Source organism: Pelodiscus sinensis, chromosome 2, assembly GCF_049634645.1.
Source record: "Pelodiscus sinensis isolate JC-2024 chromosome 2, ASM4963464v1, whole genome shotgun sequence".
NCBI classification, from domain to species: Eukaryota; Metazoa; Chordata; order Testudines; family Trionychidae; genus Pelodiscus; species Pelodiscus sinensis.
Window position 1 is genome coordinate 84,420,502 of NC_134712.1, and position 18,981 is coordinate 84,439,482.

At 41.4% G+C, this 18,981-nt stretch overlaps 1 protein-coding gene across 11 annotated transcripts in view; it reads left to right on the plus strand.

Moving 5' to 3' along the window:
- Window positions 1–18,981, plus strand: part of PTPRM (protein tyrosine phosphatase receptor type M) — a 690,600-nt gene that overhangs the window by 545,408 nt on the left and 126,211 nt on the right. For all 11 annotated transcript variants that reach the window (XM_075920958.1, XM_075920953.1, XM_075920954.1 and 8 more), the window contains one exon: window positions 15,172–15,323. In XM_075920958.1, the coding sequence (XP_075777073.1) occupies window positions 15,172–15,323 (152 nt within the window). The remainder of the gene's footprint in view (window positions 1–15,171; window positions 15,324–18,981) is intronic.

The window sequence follows — 18,981 nt, forward strand, 5'->3', positions numbered from 1 at the left end:
CCATATAAGAGCTTGGTCATGCCACATTAACTCTCTGAGCCTCAGTTTACTCATCTATATTACAAAGGTGCTGTCAGTTTTAATATTTTAACATATCTAAAGTGCACTATGAAAATGCCAATTATTATTGGCACAACAGAACTTAAGATTTGCAAACAACTTTGAAATGGAGGTTTTTTGTAACTATTAAATGGTTTGTAACTGAACAAAATGTTATGGTTGTTCTGTTACGTTTAGAACTATACATTGACTTAATACAGCTTTGAAACCTTCTTATGTAGAAGAAAAATGCTGCATTCCCTTTACTTTTTTAGTACCTTACATTTAACATAGTACAGGCAGTCCCTGAATTACGCGGATCCGACTTATGTTGGATCCGCAGTTACGAACAGGGCTTTTCTCCCCCCGGAGGACAGGAGCGGCGGGATGCCCAGATGCGCCGTGGTCCCGCCGCCCGCGTCCTCCGGGGTGAGAAAAGCTGCTCCGCGTCTCCCTGGTCTGCTGGGGGGGGAGCCTCCCCCCCAGCAGACCAGGGAGACGCGGAGCAAAGCCGCGGAGCACGCAGGCAGCAGGACAGTCCTCCCTCCCCCCCAGCAGACAAGGCTTTTCTCGCCGCCAACGCCTGAGGTATAGCAGCTGGGGCACTGCCGGGTTGGTCCCACAGCACCGCTCCTCGGCGCTACTGGATCAACCCGGCAACACCCCAGCTGCTCTGCCCCAGGCGTCCCCAAGTCAGCCGCTGCTGAAACTGAGCAGCAGCTGACTACAGGAAGCCCGAGGCAGAGTTGCTCTGCCCCGGGCTTCCTGGAATCAGCCGCTGATCAGTTTCAGCAGCGGCTGACTTGGGGACACCTGGGGTAGAGCAGCTGGGGTGCTGCCGGGTTGGTCCCCGCAGTGCTGAGGTGCGGCATTGCGGGGACCAACCCGGCAGCGCCCCAGCTGCTCTGCTCCAGGCGTCCAAATTCAGCCGCTGTTGAAACTGATCAGCGGCTGATTCCAGGAAGCCCGGGGCAGAGAAACTCTGCCTCGGGCTTCCTGTAGTCAGCCACTGGTCAGTTTCAGCAGCGGCTGAATCTGGACGCCAGTTCCGACTTACATACAAATTCAACTTAAGAACAAACCTACAGTTCCTATCTTGTACGTAACCTGGGGACTGCCTGTACTGTACTTTGTATGCTGTTTTTCCCCTTTTGTCTCTGCTGCTGCCTAATTGTGTACTTCAGATTTCAAATAAGGTGGGTGGTTGACTGGTCAGTTTGTAACTCTGGTGTTCATAACGCTGATGCTCTACTACTGTTTTATAGCAGGAAACCCTTATTTGCTAACATTTTTGAGTGAAGCTCAAGTATTTCAGTGGCTTGCAGGTGCCGTTATCTGGAAAATGTCACATTGTATAGCAACCAGTGATAAAATAGGTACAATTGCTGAGAGAGGAAAAGAAAGGACTATGATATTATTTACAGCTTTCTCCCTGTCTCCTTATACAGGATTTAGCTGTTCAAGCTCTCTTCGTAAGTTTCATAGTGTTTTCCAAGAAAATAATTACTATAAAATGCCCACATGTCTGCAAAAAAACATTTTTAACATAAAACAAAAATGATGTTCAGGTTGTTTTTTTCTTTATTTAAAAAATAAGAGCAAAACTGTATGTCATGGAAGAGGTGCGTGTTTCTGTGTGAGTGAGATATATCAGTAGAATCGGGTGATGCTGTGTAAAGGTCTCCTAATACATGAACTAGGGGGCAGCAGGTTTAAAACAAACAAAATAAATTATTCTTCACACAATGCACATCCTGTGGATCTCTTTGCTGGAGGTTGTTGTGAAGGCCAAGACTATTGTAGGGTTCAGAAAATAACTAGATAAATTCATGTGTAGGACGTGTTCATCAGTGGCTCCAGAATGGGCAGAGCTGGTGTCCCTGACCTGTTTTCTTGAAGCTGAGAATGACTACAGGATTTGGAATACATGATCACACCTGTTCTGTTCATTCCCTCTGGGGCATTTGTCACTGTCCAATGTCAGAAGACAAGATACTGGGCTAGACGGGCCTTTGGTGTTATAACTCGGCCTTTGGTCAGACCAAGAATGACCGTTCATATGAGTTTGCTATGAGTTTGGATTAATCACATTATTTGTGAGTGTAAAAGCTATGAGTGAGATACTCAAGTTGTTATAAACAAGTGAACATTTTTATACCATACAACACCGTGTGTTCTATATATACCACTGAGTTTACAAAAAAATCTATTTTAGAATTTTTTAGAAAGTTTTCTTGGTACTATTTCTTGCTTGGAAAGCCAATGATGTCAGTATTTTCTCACAATTAGGGAAAAAAAGAGTATAAGCATTCAGAATGCCTTCACCTAAAGGTGCTGCAGCACACTGCTATGCTACCTTTGGCATAGTTTGTATCTAGGGCTGGGAGCTTGCAAGCAAATCTCTGGGTATGTCTACACTTGCACACTATTTTGAAATAGGGATGCAAACAAAGACATTCGAAATTGCAAATGAAGCCGGGAGGCGAAAATTCCGGGAACCTGGCAACCCTACAAACACTCAGCGCCTGGCCTTCCTCCCCCACCCTCCCAAACCTGCCCCGGCCCCCAACACTCCCAGCCACCTGACCCCAGACCCAATGCTTACCTGGTTCCACAAGGCTGCCAGAACAAAATGGCTGCTGGCAAAAAGACCAAGGGGAAGCAATGACTCCCCTGGGTCTTAGTGCTCAACCGCTCCCCTGTTTCTATCCCTGCACTCACTGTGAAAGGAAACATGCTGTTTTAATGCTGGGTTTTTTTTTTTTACTTTTTTTTTTTTGGCTTAATAAGTCTTGGAGTCTGAAGAGGATGCAAATCTGAGACAAGCTGATTTTTAAAACAAAAACTGAGTGGCCTGAGGGGCTTAGAATGTTAGAAAATGTCGTGGAGCAGAGGGGAGGTTAATTAACGAGGGCAGGGATTGAAAGGTGCATGATAGAGATGGGTGACAGTATTATACAGGATGAAGTATTATGAGCGTAAATTTGTGAGAGCTATTTTATTCATCATGCCTGACAAAGCCGTGAGTAAGCCGTGCAGGTTATCACATCAACACCTATTTTGTAAGTGACACAGGGAATATTTTAGAAATGTTTTAAAGCACTGGAAAATGTGCACATTATTTGACTCCATTTTATATCCATGCACCTGTAAAAACCAGATGTCTTAGTTCTTACCAGTTCCACAGCATAGAGCTCGGGGGAATGCCAGAAATCTCTAAAAAGAAATAAAAATAGCTTTTTATATTTAAAAATGGCAGCATTAACTCAAATAATGTGTACTTATTTAAGGCTTAGGAGCAAGTATTGAGGTTCATTGGGAAGCTGGGAATCTCCCTCTTCAATGGAGAGCCTTGCATAGCTGTAAGATACTTGGCTTTGTAGGGCTTGTCTACATGAACATTAGTTTGTCGCAAGTTGGGGTGAATTTGCTATGCTAGCCTGCTGTACTCTATTTTGTGCACCTTCCTCATGTGCCTCTTTCAAAGAGGACTATATCAGAGTGCTTTAAGTAACTGTTAATGCAGATCACCTGAACGTACACAAACACACCTGGCCATTGGGGAGTAGAGTCACACCTCAATTTTCCTCAGTCTAATTGTTCATGTAGACAAGCCCTAAACCTAAGAAATTTTAATGTAGGGAAATTCTTTCATTAGAGTAGGATTGAATCTCGCCCAATCTAGGCCTTGATAAATCATAGGATGAGAGATTCACATGTATAGGAAGGGGAATTTTTTTTTAAGGCAACTTTTTGGTGGCCAGGAGTTTGAGCTACTTGAATGAAGCCCACGGAGATGGGCCAGTGAGTAGAATGCAATGAAGCAGCTAAAATAAGTTTGTCACAGGTGCTCTCCAGTTTGTGAAAAAGATATCAGCTCCACAAATGTGGTGTAATGGAGGGCAGAACAATATTGCAGAACATATTTGCATTAGTTTAAGATGTCTAGCTTCGCAGAAGGAATAAAAAGCTGAGTACCTACAGTGCACACCATTGCTGAGAGTTTGAAGCTATGCCACAGTTGACAGCTACAGAATAAAAAGGTAGCTTCTTTCATCGTTAATCATTTTTTTCTAAAAAGATAATTAGTCTCAGAGAATTTCAAAATCTGTCATAAATGTGTTTGTGTGAAAACCTTTCATGTTTATGTTGTATGGCACAATAAATCACACCACTACCCTCTGTGCAGCACTAGATGTTTTTCTGTTTATTCACACTTTATTAAGATCAGTTTTTAGTACCAAACAAAAAAGAGGGGGGGGACTCTTGAAATGTCAAATGTGAATTGAAAATGGCATTGTAATCATAATTTTTTGTAAAAAAAATTCATACATCACCATCTCTAAAAATCACCCTGCAATTTACATAGCAAAGATTTATTCCACCATACCATTCTGATATACATACAACTCATTTTCCTATGAATTTTCTTTCACTGTGTATCTTTTAAACCAATATTGTGTACATGTGTGCATAAAAATAGAAATAAGGCATACTCATTGACTATATATGAATAGATGGGCGTGGGTGTTCGTAAAAGGGAAACCCAGGTTTGAATGCAAGTTTTGGTTTATTGCTCTTTCACAGGGTTGGTCATAAAACGTCATATCTATCCCATGGGAAAGTCCAGCATTTCAGAAAGGAAATTGTCCCACATGGTGTTCCCTCTGAACTGTGGGACAGCACAGCTTCACAGGTGATTAATCAGCCCCGCCCAGCCAGTCAGCTCCATGTACAGAGCTCTGAGCCTCTGACTGAGAGGGGCTGATTAATCACGGGAGAAGCTGTGCTGAGGCGCACCTTAGAGGGAATGCTGTCCCACGCTGGGACAAATAGTAACAATTTTCCACAGAACATAAATACTCGGGGGAAAATTCATGTTGATAATGTCAAAGTTTTATTTTTTAAATATTAAAACATTGTAAAATATGAAATTTAATATTGAAACTAATAATATAGCATGATATAAAAGTCAAAACTAAATTATACTAAACTATAAAGGCAAACCAACACATTTTGATATTACCAGAATAAAATGTTCCAAAAGTATTGAAACAAAATGAGAAAGTCAGACCAAATTATTTTTAAATATTCTCATTGAAAATTGCTTCAAAATCAAAATGTTCGTGGAAAACATTTTGATTTCAATGAAACTGTATTTTTCCACACAAAATTGTGAAGTCAGAATATATTCAACCAGTTCAACTCTTTAAGTAGAGTGGTTGTGAGGGGTGAGAGGTAGACAGTAATACAACAATAAATAACTAAACAAGTTGTGCATCCAACATTAGTATGCTGTTTTTCTAGTGGTGGGGGTGGGAGTGTTTGTGTGGGTGTGTGTCCTGTTTACACTAGAATAAGGTCTGTGCCTTCTGTGATTAGAAAATGCTTAGCATTCTAAATGATAACAATGGCTCCAATCCCACATGAAATTCTGCATATCCTGCTGCTCAGTGTGTAATGTAAAAAATGTCTGTAAATCTTTGCAGTATCATGGCCGATATATAGTGCATTTGTAGTTGCATTCTTTTCTAAAATAAAGTATTGAAAAGCATTGTAGCGACTGATTGTCAATTCTTTTGGAGTTTAGCAAGCCCAAAAGACCTACTGACCAAATTGAATATCTGACGTATGAGGTTCTTGGTTAATATTGGAATAATGTCCTCACTGCACATTAAGTGGTGGGATAAGGGGGGAAGCGATTGGTTAAGTAGCTACCCTGTAGGTTTCTGTAAAAGATTATGGAATTGCCTGCACTCTACAGTTTTATCTACCAGTTACCCACATACATAACTAGGCTGCAACTTTATTATTTATTATTAATCCACATTCAGTTTTTCCTATCCTTCAGGTATAGTTACTAACAAGAGATTAGTGGCAGTAAAATAACAAGTGTTGTAGCTTTTAATTTAACTTTTAACTGTCACGTTTCCATTAATTTTTTGTATCTTACTCAAACAGTTCCTGCCTCATCATACTTTCTTACCTATTGCAGCTTGAATTATTTTACACTGTGACCAAAATCCTGCAATCAATTGTGGGCAATGCTGAAAAAAATGGTCACTTGTCATTATGTGCTTTGTGTAGATGTCCCATTTCTGAGTTTATGGGTGATTTTGATTAAGGGCTAAGAGCAGTGTCTTGAACAAGAAGCTGTACAGACAGGAGCTGATCAGACATTCACAAATGGCTCTGCAAATGTTTCACAAACCTTTCTTCAAAGTCCCTGCCCTTTTAACTCATGATCTTTCATGAATAGCCTGTCAGTCAAACGAAAATGTATAACCGTCTTTTTATGAGGACAAAAGAGTTTGATAATATGACCAATAAATTCATTTTCACTGTTTCCTAAAGTTGAACTTACTGCAAGTAGAGGCTGACTCAATGCAGGGCACTACCATCACCAGTTCACTCCGTCTCTTTGAGTTGGTCTGCTAGTGCTACCACTTGGACAGATACTGCATTAGCAAAGCAAGAAGAGCTGTCAAAGTAGTAAGGTCAGTGAGGGCCTAATCATAGATCTTCTTTAGACAAACTCAGATAAGGTCAGATGCCAGGGTTGTTCGTGTGAGTCTGAGATCTGGAAGAAGACATCCCAGTTTTTAATGATGTCATGATAAATCCATCTCAAGATTGTTGTGAGTAGCAGGGGCTCAGAATTTAGAGGGACTAGGACAAGAAATAGAAGCAAGGCCCCTCTCTGTGTAAGTTCACTGTTGGCAGTTATGCCATTAGCTTCCCTTTTTTTCCCTTTGTTGTCTTCCCTCAGAGGTATTGGAATAACTTCTGTGGTAGTGGTGCTGATGATGGAAACCATGTATTTGGGTTCTTATTACTACTGGAAGCCAGGAGGTGTAGCAAAAGCCCTAGCACCCTTAGTTACCTATGTCTTCATTTCCTGCTTTTCCATCTCCACCCCACCTTTATTTTCTTTCTCTTCTTCCTATCCCCATTGTTCTCTCAAGTTATTTATTCTGACGTCATATATCATTTTGCGCATAAGCGCCATCTAACTTTTTTTTAATTAATAACATTTTAACATTTTCTTTCTTTTTCTTACTAAGTTTCTGAGACCTTATCTAGCACTAACATAGCTTTTTGATGTTCATTACGTACAGGCAATGTGTTTAAAAAAAAAAAAGCTAAACATCTAACAGGTGATGTGTAAAAAAAGGCATGAAGTGGTAAAAATGGTCAAATTCTGCCCTCAATTACGCTGGTGCAAGTCCAGAGTAAGTCCACTGACTCAAGAACTTCTTTAAGCAAGTTGGTTACCCTTTCTGCACATTGGAAATTAATATATTCTTGCTGCCCCATAATTTCAATACAGGCAGTTCCCAGGTTACGTACAAGATAGGGACTATAGGTTTGTTCTTAAGTTGAATTTGTATGTACGTCGGAACTGGCTCCCGATTCAGCCGCTGCTGAACTGATCAGAGGCTGACTACAGGAAGCCCTTGGCAGAGTTGCTCTGCCCCTGGCTTCCTGGAATCAGCCGCTGATCAGTTTCAACAGTGGCTGAATCTGGACTTCTGGGACAGAACAGCTGGGGCACTGCCGGGTAGGTCCCCGCAGGACCAACCCGGAAGCACCCCAGCTGCTCTACCCCAGGCGTCCCGCAACAAAAGCCTGGTCTGCTCGGGGGGGGGGGGGGGGGGACGCGCACTAGCTGCGCCCTCTCCCCTCCCAGCAGACCAGGGAGACCCGAGCAAAGCCGCACAGGCGGCGGGACCCTGCTGCCTGTGCAGCTTTGCTCCCTTGCCCCAGAGCAAAGGAGCACAGCAGGGAGACAGGAGCAAAGCCGCAGAGGCGGAGGACCCCGCCGCCTGTGCGGCTTTGCTCCGGGGCAAAGGAGCAAAGCCCCACGAGCAGCGGGGTCCCGCCGCCTGTGCAGCTTTGCTTGGTTCTCCCTGCTGTGCTGGGGAGTCCCCCCCCAGCACAGCAGGGAGACCCGGAGCAGCTTTTCTCACCCCGGAGGACGCAGTGGCGGGACCGCTGCGCTCTGGGCGGTCCCGCCGCCCGCGAGCTCCGGGGCGAGAAAAGCCCTGTTCATAAGTGCGGATCCAACATAAGTCGGGACTGCCTGTATAATCCTCATGTGCACACACTCTCTTTTGACCTGTCAGATCTTGTTCTGACATGAATGAATATATTTGTCAGCATGGCATAAGGGAACAAAAATATAGGTGATAGTATTGGTGAAGCATTACAGCTGCAGAAATTCTGTATTTCAAATTTTTTTTCAGCGAGATAGCATGGCAGAAAAAGAAATGAACAGTGTTAGCACTTGCTGTGAAGCAGGAAATTGATAATGAAAGAGAGGACAAGGCATCAAAAATATATAATAACTTACCACGTCTCTGATGTTAGGCAAAGACCTGGCCACTGTCAACCTTTTATGATCTCTACCACTCTAAACCATACTGCTGCAATTTTGCTTTGTTGTAATGTGTCTGTATTATGTGCTGGGTTTCATACACGCTTAAATGATCTAGTACAAGATTACAAAGGAGATCCTAAGTCTAGACAATTCTAAGACAGGCTTCTGCTTATCTTTGTTTAATTTTTCTTGACTACTACTCTCCCTGTGGCTGTTGGGTAGAAATACTGCTCCCCTGAGGGCGGGAGAACTAGTAAAGCACTTTGCAAACCTAATCACCAGATCTTGCTGCAAAATATTGTGCCTTTAAAAAAAATGTTTCTCCTAACTCTCTTTATTTGCTGTCTGATAGAGTGTTGACAGTACACAGTTTAATGTCAGTGTGAAATGACATTTCTGAACATGTTCCATTTCAATATATATAGCGTATAACTGTGGAATTGAACAACATAAGTTTGCAATGAGCAGAGCTTCGCTATTACTAATGTCAAAATATTCTTATTTTTTCTACCTCACTTGATTTCACCTGCTTCATATTTCTGTCTCTGTCTATAAAGGAGTCCATCTGGAATTTATATTGTTCTGCTGAGAAATACAAAGCTGAACAAAAATATTACTGATGATAATACTGTTTCTATTGTGTAATGCTTTAAAAACCCTCACCAAATTAGATTAAGTTCCAAGGTTCCAAAATTTTGCTTTTGGAAGGAGACTATTAAAATAAGCAGCAATCTAATAAATGTAGATTGAGAAACTGTTTACCACTGTTTATACAGTCAGGGTGGGCCCCATTTAAATAAGAACAGAGTGATAGGGAATTCTGCAGACAGAATTATTATTCCATAGGTGTTTGTTTTAATACATTTAATTAGGTTGCTTTTAAATTGCATTTACAAATGCAATCTGGAATGTGTTTTCTTAAAAAGCATTCTTTGGAATATTGTGTAAAATAAACACAGTTCTAAAATATTAAGCCAAGATCAATTCTGGCGCAAGAAAATGCGGTTGCATTGGCTTCAATAGAGTTAAATATATTTAAACATCCATAGAAGTTAGTGGGAATGTTTTCATTTAACATAGAGACTTGTATCAAGCTCAAGAAATTAATTTGGTTCAATGTCTTTGCATGAGTCTAGCACTAACCCAGATCTCTGGAATTTTTTGTATAATACAAAATAATCAAATGTCTCATTTCATTCAATTTATCCACATTTGATATAATTTGCTCAGCCAGTGCTGTCATATTCAACCTCTTGTTGGATTAAGCCCTAGTAAAAAGATTTCTTCAGAGTTGATTGTCTTTAAATCATGGAAGATGAATCTTCCATACAGTATGTAAGATTATTGTGGCAGAGAAGTGTTTGAAATGTTCTCGTTTTGCTTTTTGCATTTTTGGTGGGGAGCGGAGGTTGCCTTTATTTTTGCTCTAAAATACAGATTTTCATGTGGAATCTGTTACCTCACATAAAACCAAGGTGAGACCTAAGACTTATAAATATGAGTCTGAAGAAATATTTGTCAAACCACTTATTTTCCACTTATTTTCATGTGGAATTTGTTACCTCACATAAAACCAAGGTGAGACCTAAGACTTATAAATATGAGTCTGAAGAAATATTTGTCAAACCACTTATTTTCCAAGAGAGTTCATGGCATATCATTGTACTAGTCCTCAATTCATTACAAAGACTACTTGTGCTTCTTACATCATACTGCCTAGCCTTAAATGCCTGGAGCCCTGTGCAGATGCAAAATTTGTATCCACATCTGTATCTACAAAAATGAGCCGTGGGTATCCACATTGAATATAAAGCAGATATCTGTGGTTCTGCGAGGCTCTATAAGGGTACATCTACATTGCACGCCTATTTCGGAATAAGCTATTCCGGAAGAATTACTCAGAATAACTTATTTCGAAATAATGTGTCTACACTACAGGGAAGCCTCGAAATTAGTTCAAGGCAGGCTCCCCTAATTACCTCGATTTAGAGCCCCAGGAAGCACTGGAGAATAATAATTTTGAATAGCCTGGGGGAGGCACTATTTTTAAATAGAAGCAGTGGGACGTCCACACTACTGCTACTCCAAAATAGCTATTTCAGAAGAGGCATTATTCCTTGTGGAATTAGGTTTACAGAATCCGGAAGTTATTTTGAAATAACGAGCTTCCTATGTAGACGCTTGCAAATGTCTTTGCCAGCTATCATCATCATCTCCTCAGTAAACCTCTCTTAACTTCAGTCAGAACCACATATATTCAGGGACTGTAGGATCACATACAAAAAAAACAACGGAGAAAAAGTAGTCCTTTCATGTACCATTCCCCACTTATCATATCTCTCTGTTGGGTTCATACTCTGGTGCTTGACTTCTTTTCACTTTGATTTAAATTGTTGACATCAAAGACTTTTGACTTTGCAACAAATGATGTGCTGAGAAGGTCCCTCTCTTATATTTCTTGTGCCTCAGGGGTGACACATGGGATGGAGGGTCATTTGCTCCCCTTCATATTTCTGCCAAAGGTGGGTTTGGGTTTTGGGGGATGGGGTTGTTTTGTTTTTTTTATTACAGTGAGTGGATTCAAAATCCATGCTCACCCACTGTTAATGATAACATGTTACCTTTGCCTTATGTAAGGTCTGTCATTTCCTCTTGTAATGATAGTGACACTGCTGGTGGGGTCAGTTTGTAATGTTTGCTTTCCTTGTATAATGTTGCAGATTTTGCTCCCTAGGTAATTAGAATGGAAATTTGCTTCTGGGTTGCTTATCTTCCTTGTTTTTGGCATTCTCTGCTCTTCTCTAAAGAAAGAGGGAAATCTGTAAAGAGTAGACATGAGGTTAATTTACTGTAGAGTAGTTCATCAAACATTCTATCTCCTTTGACTCCACGTTTGCTCTAAACTAAGAGAGTGAGAGGTGAATGGTTATATGAACCACCAGTAAGTTGTATTTTTCTTACATCTTCTGTAGTTAAAGGCTCCTGAGGTTTATGCGATTCTGTGCAAATGATTCAGGATCTGCAGAGATTAAAGCATTCAGCAATATCCAGAATACCTGAGTGTAAAATTTTTATGTTCATATTAAATGTATTTGCTTAGGTCCAGGGGATTTTTTTTTTGTTTTGCTCATATTACAAAAGTCTAACTGTTATATATCAAAACTTGTTCCAACTTTGATGTTTTCCCACAAGACCTGTATTTCAGCATTAAATTCAGAATGTTTTTATGGTGGTAACAACTGTACAGTAGCTCTCAATCTGCCATAGCCTTAATGTGAAACAAAAACTAAATGAAGAAGTGAGAAAATATTAGTGCAAGAAGATAATAATGTGTTGGAGTCATTCTCAAGCAAAATTATCTGTTGTAGGATGTTGAGTTCTACTGTCAAAACAACAATACAAATGAGAATTTTAGCTTTCGTGGGGACGGATGCAAATTTCAGTCTAAAATAAATGCCTCGTCTTTATAATGACAGATAATTGTGATGTACACTGTCAATCAGATCTCTTTTTCTAATGCTTTTGAGTAACCGGTGTCCATACTGGTGACTGTGGGTTGACAGATATGTATCCATGTCCCTGGAATGCAGTCCAGGACAGTCCTATTGCATGGTTTTGCTAGGAAACTTTTTAAAAACCTGAGAGTCTCTCACCACTATACAAGAACACTAGATCAGCGATGGGCAAGCGAGTGGGCTGCATGAGTGGCCCTCCTTCATTTCAGTGGGCTACAAGAAGGTCTCCCAGGATAGGGTAACTTTTCTAGCTGCACTTTTTTGCTTCCCCCTTCCTTCCAGCATTTCCAAAGCACCGTTAATAGGCTGAATCATGCCCTATTCCCTCTCCTAATCCCTTCCTCCCAGTGCTTGAACACCATGAATCAAAGTGAGGGAGGGGCAAGATAGGGATATGGTTGGGAGAAGAGGCAGGAAAGAGGCCAGGCAGGGATTTGACATTGTAAAGTAAGTGTAAATGTTTCTTTTTTTATTATTTGAAGTTGATGAGAATTCTATTAATGTATGAATGGTTGAAGCATTTCTGGTTGTTTTGAAACATTCCGCATGCCATGTATGAATGTATTGACTCTTATTTTTGGGGTCAGGGATACTGCATGTGACTGATTTCAATCTTGCAGCCCACTGAGACAATAGGGGTTAACTCATGAGGCCCACTCATTAGCCTTTGTTGCCCATTGCTGAGAGAGGTAATTAGATTGATAATTGTTAGAATAATACTTTAGCTCCCTCAGTCGGTCTTGTAGACCAAAATCGTCTGCACATTTCAGGGCCTGTGAAGAAGTAGAGACACAGAGAACTCGCCCACTGGCAGAGCTCCTGTCCATGTTCTTGGACAGGAGTATTTCCTGGAGGTGTGAGTGGCACAGAAATATGGCTAATGCGCGTGGAATGGTCTGCAGTGTGTGGATTCGTTTTGTTTTGGGTACTTCTGTAAACTACAAGGAAATAATCAATTTTGTACCATTGTGTTTATAAGGTTTATAACATTCTTTATAAGAGAAAAATTGGCAAAGGAGAAAATAGATTCATGGGTTATCTAAGGGTGTCTATTAAGTTATTAATGTACAGGCAGTCCCCGGGTTACATGGATCCGACTTACATCGGATCCCTACTTACAAACGGGGTGAGGCAACCCCGCACTAGCTGCTTCCCCCCAGCAGACCAGGAGACGTGAAGCTAGCGCCCCCCCAGCAGACCAGGGAGACGCGGAGCGGCTTTTCTCAGCAGACACCTCAGCTTGAAAATAAAGGACTGAGGGAAGTGAGGTGTGGGAGAATAAAACTGAGCTCTGGAGAAATGTTTGGCTAGAGTTTCCCCTACAATATGTACCAGTTCCGACTTACATACAAATTCAACTTAAGAACAAACCTACAGTCCCTATCTTGTACGTAACCCGGGGGCTGCCTGTATTAGGAAATAACTATCCCAAAATAAACAGACTATAGTTCATAAGGAAAAATATTGGTGTTTTTTTTTTTTTATGAAATGGAGCAATGGAGTAAGAAATTTAGAGATATACATTGGTTTCCTGCAGTTGTGTTTATAAAATAGTCTGATATTATTCTTAAGGGAATTTCTAAAGATATGCCAACATTACGTTAAATTAAAATTCAGAAAGTAAAATGGCATTTTAACATGAATTTTGGTTGGTTTTTATCAACTCATAAAATAATTATGAAATAACATGTTAAGGAGTAAACTTTAGCCAGAAGTTCAGAGGGATATGACTGCTCGTATATATTATTATCTTTACAAATCACACTCCCCTCCAAATTCCAACCCAAATATTTAATAAATTTTGGAAGGGTTGTCAGTTAATAAGCATGTATGGAACATTAAATAATCTAAGTTATTAGCCCATCAGGATGCTTTTAATATATTATGAAGGAATTGTAGTTGATAAAAATAATAATAATCAGTCATGTTTAAATATGAATATATAGTACAGCTTTACACTACTGTGTTTCTTTTGGGTAATGTTACTCACTAATTTGACTCCTGAACCACTGAAGTCTGAGGATCGCTACTCTACACAGTCCAATTATAAAAGGACCCAACCATTTGTATTAATCTGAGACCAAGACTACCTTTGGCCTGCAGATCCCGTTGTTTTCAAGATCTTGATCACTAAGGATACATCTGCACTGCATGGTTATTTTGGGATATCGGAGGTATCCCAAAATAGCTACCCTGCATCTACGCAAGCCACTCGTTATTTTGAAATAGTTTTTGAAATAACGGGTGTGCTATTTCACCATCCCGGTAAACCTCGTTGCATGAGGGATGGCTCACTGTGTGTAGATGCACCAAATTTCAAAATAAGCTATTTTGAAATAGATTTGAAATAAGGTACGCAATTTATAGTTTAGGATTCTGTGTAGACTCACCCTAAGGCTACGTCTACATTGGCCCCTTTTCCGGAAGAGGCATGGTAATTTTTGAAATCGCAATAGGGAAATGCACGGGGGATTTAAATATCCCCCGCGGCATTTAAATAAAAATGTCCGCCGCTTTTTTCCGGCTTTTAGAAAAGCCGGAAAAGAGCGTCTACACTGGCCCCGATCCTCCGGAAAAAGCGCCCTTTTCCGGAGGATCTTATTCCTTTGAAGTAGGAATAAGATCCTCCGGAAAAGGGCGCTTTTTCTGGAGGATCGGGGCCAGTGTAGACGCTCTTTTCCGGCTTTTTTAAAAGCTTTTCTAAAAGCCGGAAAAAAGCGGCGGACATTTTTATTTAAATGCCGCGGGGGATATTTAAATCCCCCGTGCATTTCCCTATTGCGATTTCAAAAATTACCATGCCCCTTCCGGAAAAGGGGCCAATGTAGACGAGCCCTAAGGGTTTATCTACTCAGAAAGGGTGAGGTAGGAAGGTGCACAGCAGCAAGTTTCAGAGTTATTTATTTTTTTATTTTATTTTATATTGTTGAGGCAGGTCTCTGTTACCCTTACTCAGCACTTTATGAATAGTTCCACTTACATCGGTGGCATTTTCCCTGGAATCAGGTGCTATTCTATATGTTTAAGAGTATTAAAAAGTCGGCTCTTAATTAGCAGATGATATTTAATATTAATTTTTAATATTTAAGTGTCAGGTTGATTAAAATTGTCTTGAATAATACTAGTGATTGTTATAAGTTATTCCATAAAATAGTTACAAACTGTAAAACTCAGTTGAAAACATCAATTCTATGTGTGCTTACCGACTTTTATTTTCCCCCATGTTCATTTCTTAAGAAAATTGGCTAAAAAGCGGAAAGAGACATTGAGTAGTACCCGGCAGGAAATGACAGTGATGGTGAATTCAATGGATAAAAGCTACACTGAGCAAGGCACCAACTGTGACGAAGCTTTCTCTTTCATGGACACGCACAATCTAAATGGAAGATGTAAGTTCAAAATGCTTGGGGATGCAGCAGTTTCTTTTATTTTTGAAGGGGGGAAGGAGGGTGGAAATGGTTCTTAAAATACTTCTCATTACCCAATCAATTCAGCGGACAGGTTATTCATTTGTGGAAAATCCATGGGATCCTGTATCTCCCACTGTGCAATGCATCACAGCATGTATTCTAATGAGCAGGACTGTCAGACATCAAGAATAGGCTTCTTTAAAAATAATAAGGATAATTGAGCTTTCCTGTCTTTCCTTTTCTTCCACATGAACAGCAGAGATATTCTGCAGCAGGTGTGGATTTGCATTTTCCCATCTGTTTATTGTGCTGAAAGTTTTATATCCTTCATGCTGCTCCCACATCTCTCCCCGCCCCCATTTTAGGCAAAATTCATATTTTAAATGTCATCACTTAGTATCTGTTGTTGTCCCAATGCTCACTTTATCAACGTTACAGCTGTCTTATTATGTCAGGTGCTGAATGGTGCTTTAGAGAAAAAGCTGAGTCTGGAATTAACCAGTGTGTAGTTAGATAGGTGATTCTCCAATGTCTCATGTTTGTGATATGTCCTGAACATGAAATTTTGGGGAGTGAAATTTCATACATTGAAATTTTTATTCATGTGCAGACCTTTGTGTGGGGTAAGCATTGTGCAAGAACCATGCTAATAAGTAGAACAGTTGTTTTCATAACCTCTCAACAGAAGGTAAAAAAAGAGAACCAAAAATGCTTATATGGAGTGCAGAAGAAAATGCTTAAATTAAAATCCCCCTTTTTTTTTTTTGCATACCACAATGTTTGCTTAGTTTGCGATTTTATCAACATTTTAACTTTGTTTCTCGTATTAACATTATACAAGAGTAGTTTCTATTTTTCAGTAATATGTTTAAGATTTTAAATAGCTCAGTCATGCATTCTACTAGTCTATGCAATGAGACTACTCTTAATAGTGAGTATCGGGCTCAAAGTTTGTAGATGTTAATTTACAATTTTCTCTGTCTAACACTTTTAAATAGCACTTTTTGTGGCTCTAGTCTTAGTTGCATTTCTGTCCCTTACCATCTCTGAGATTAGTTACAGAGTTGAAAGCCAGAAGGATCCACCACATCATGTAGCCTGATCTTCTGTATATTACAGGCCACCACCAACACTCAGGTGCCATACTTTACTCAAGGGAGTAAGGTGATCGAGATTTGGCTGTATTTTGATTCACTAAGATATATTTTTGCTGTGGAGTTAATAGACCAGAGGTGGGCAACAAGACATCGCCGGTCCACCAGTTAGTCCCTGACGGGCTGCCACCACTATATTTACCTGTGCCTCACCAGGTAAAGGTGCTTGCAGCTCCCTGTTGGGAGGCACACCGCGGGTGCCCCTCTTACCTGCCCCCACACGGGGGAGGAAGGGGGTCTCTTCCCAGGGTTATGTCGCCTTTTTGCTCTGGCCCGCGGTAGGGACGTCCGGGGGGGATGCGGGAAGCCAATGCTTCCGGCCCTCCCCCCTTGGGCGTACCTGCTCCCAATCCGGTCCTTCAGATCCACTCACCTCTTGTGGCTTCCTTCACCCTCTTCCCACTCCGGGGTCACAGTCTACTCCGAGTACCCCTCGGGTATTCCTAATTCCAGTCCATTGCCCCCCTTCGGGGCGGCTGGGTATTAAATCAATGTCTACCCGCTACACCTGGTGCAGCTTTGGCCCATTCCAGGCAGATTCCGCCCAATCCCGCAAGTCATAGAGTAGGGGGACCTGGGCCCGCCCGCACCTCTGGATCCCAGCCCAGGACCCTATGGGTCGGCTACGTTGACTCTTTAAGGCTGGAGAGGGCTTCTGTTCCACAACCCTCCAACTGCGCGGGCTCTTGCCTGCCCTGAGCTACTTCCTACTACCCCCACTCACCACTGTGTGCCTGAGTCCCGATCGTCTCCTTCCGGGACGTTGACTGCTTCCCCTGGCGACGACTTGCTGGGTTGTCGTGCTGCCACAGGCTGGTCTTCCCCCGGCTGAGGGGCCCGTCTTCTCCCCTCCGGGGATAGCCCCTTCAGTTCCCCATCTGGCAGGGGAGACAGGTTCTCCCCAGCACCCGGCTCCCCCTCCAGTTCAGAGGACCTTCTTACCCCCCTCCTCACTTGCCGCACCGCCGGTGTTTAAAGGGCCCAGCATCTGGTGTGAGCTTGTGGCTCCCCGCCATGGCACCCACCCAGTGGCAGGGCGTTTGTGCTCCTCGCCCACTCAGGTTGGCCAGGAATGGTGCTTTGCGCCCAACGAGAGCTGCAAGTGCCCATACCTGCAAAGGTGCAGGTAAATACAGCAGTGGTGGCCCACCACAGACTAACCCTGGTGAGCCAGATCCTGCAGGCTGATATTTGCCCACCGCTGTATTAGACAGTCACAAAAGTAAAAGTACATGTTACAGTCTAGGAAGCAATAAGTCATTGGGGCCAGATCCTCATTTTTTTGTAAAATTATTGTAGCTCAGTTTAACTCAATTGAACTGTAACATTTTACGTTCACTTAGGATGAACTTTAAACTCAAACTTGTAATAATGAACGTGGCTGGCACAAGAATCAGGGTGACAATGTAAACAATTGTATTGATTTTTTTATGAAGGACTCATTCTTACAATGTTCAGAGAATCCTTCACTCTCATGTCAGTATGTAACCATAGTCCTGATCTGCAATAAAGCACTTTTGTTCTGTACCAGTTCGGACAGCCCTCAGCAGAAGGGAACCCTTGCCATTGCTTCTTGACAACTGACAGGGGTGTGTGGTCACAGGAAAAGCAACCCAGTCATCCCCAGCTTCACAGAACTTTCAGTAGCCAGCATAAAAAAACCAGCTTTCATCTGCTCCATCTTAGGCAAGGCACAGACCCCTGGCACCTGGACAGTCCAAAAACTAGGGAACAAAGATGGAGCTTAAACTTTCAGTGAAAGAACATTTGAAATTACTTTGCTCTGTATCTGCCTGATCTCCACATTTGTCCTTCACATCCTGCTTTGCTCAATATTTAGGTCTCTGAACTTCTTAAGAGGTTGATTACCCAGTCTATCTTTACCTCTAGTGGAATAACTGAGGTGGAGCTCTAGTGTAATGCACCACTACTTGCATCAGCCACTTGGCTGCACGTGCAGTAATGTTTTGCTTTGAAGTTTTTGATGACTGTTTGTCTGAAAATCCCTAGATGCTTTATAATTAATAATCTGTTACCTGTGGATTATTTTTGTCCCTTCAACGGTAATGCATGAGTTGTATGTCAAACTAGAGAATTAACTCAGCTTAGATTGTTTTTCATTTAACTCCCTCATAAAAAATAACCAGTCACCTACACTGAAATGTGAATCACTGGTTGAAAACCAGTCAGAGAGAAGAGTAACATTCAGGCCACAGTATTGAACTATTTAGTAGAACAGCAGAGAAAAAAATGAACTGTAGAAGATTATTTGGCTAATCTATTTACAGTATTGTTAGGTAACCTTATTATTCTCAGAGCAATTGTCAAAAAGCAAATGCTGTCATTGTTATTTTCCTTATTTGAGGATCTATAATCAGTCTTACCTTTGGAACATAAGCCATCATGCTAGCCATCATAAGCCAACATGCTAGCAGTCAATGGAAAACTTCACAGTAATTACATTACTTTATCTGATCAAAATT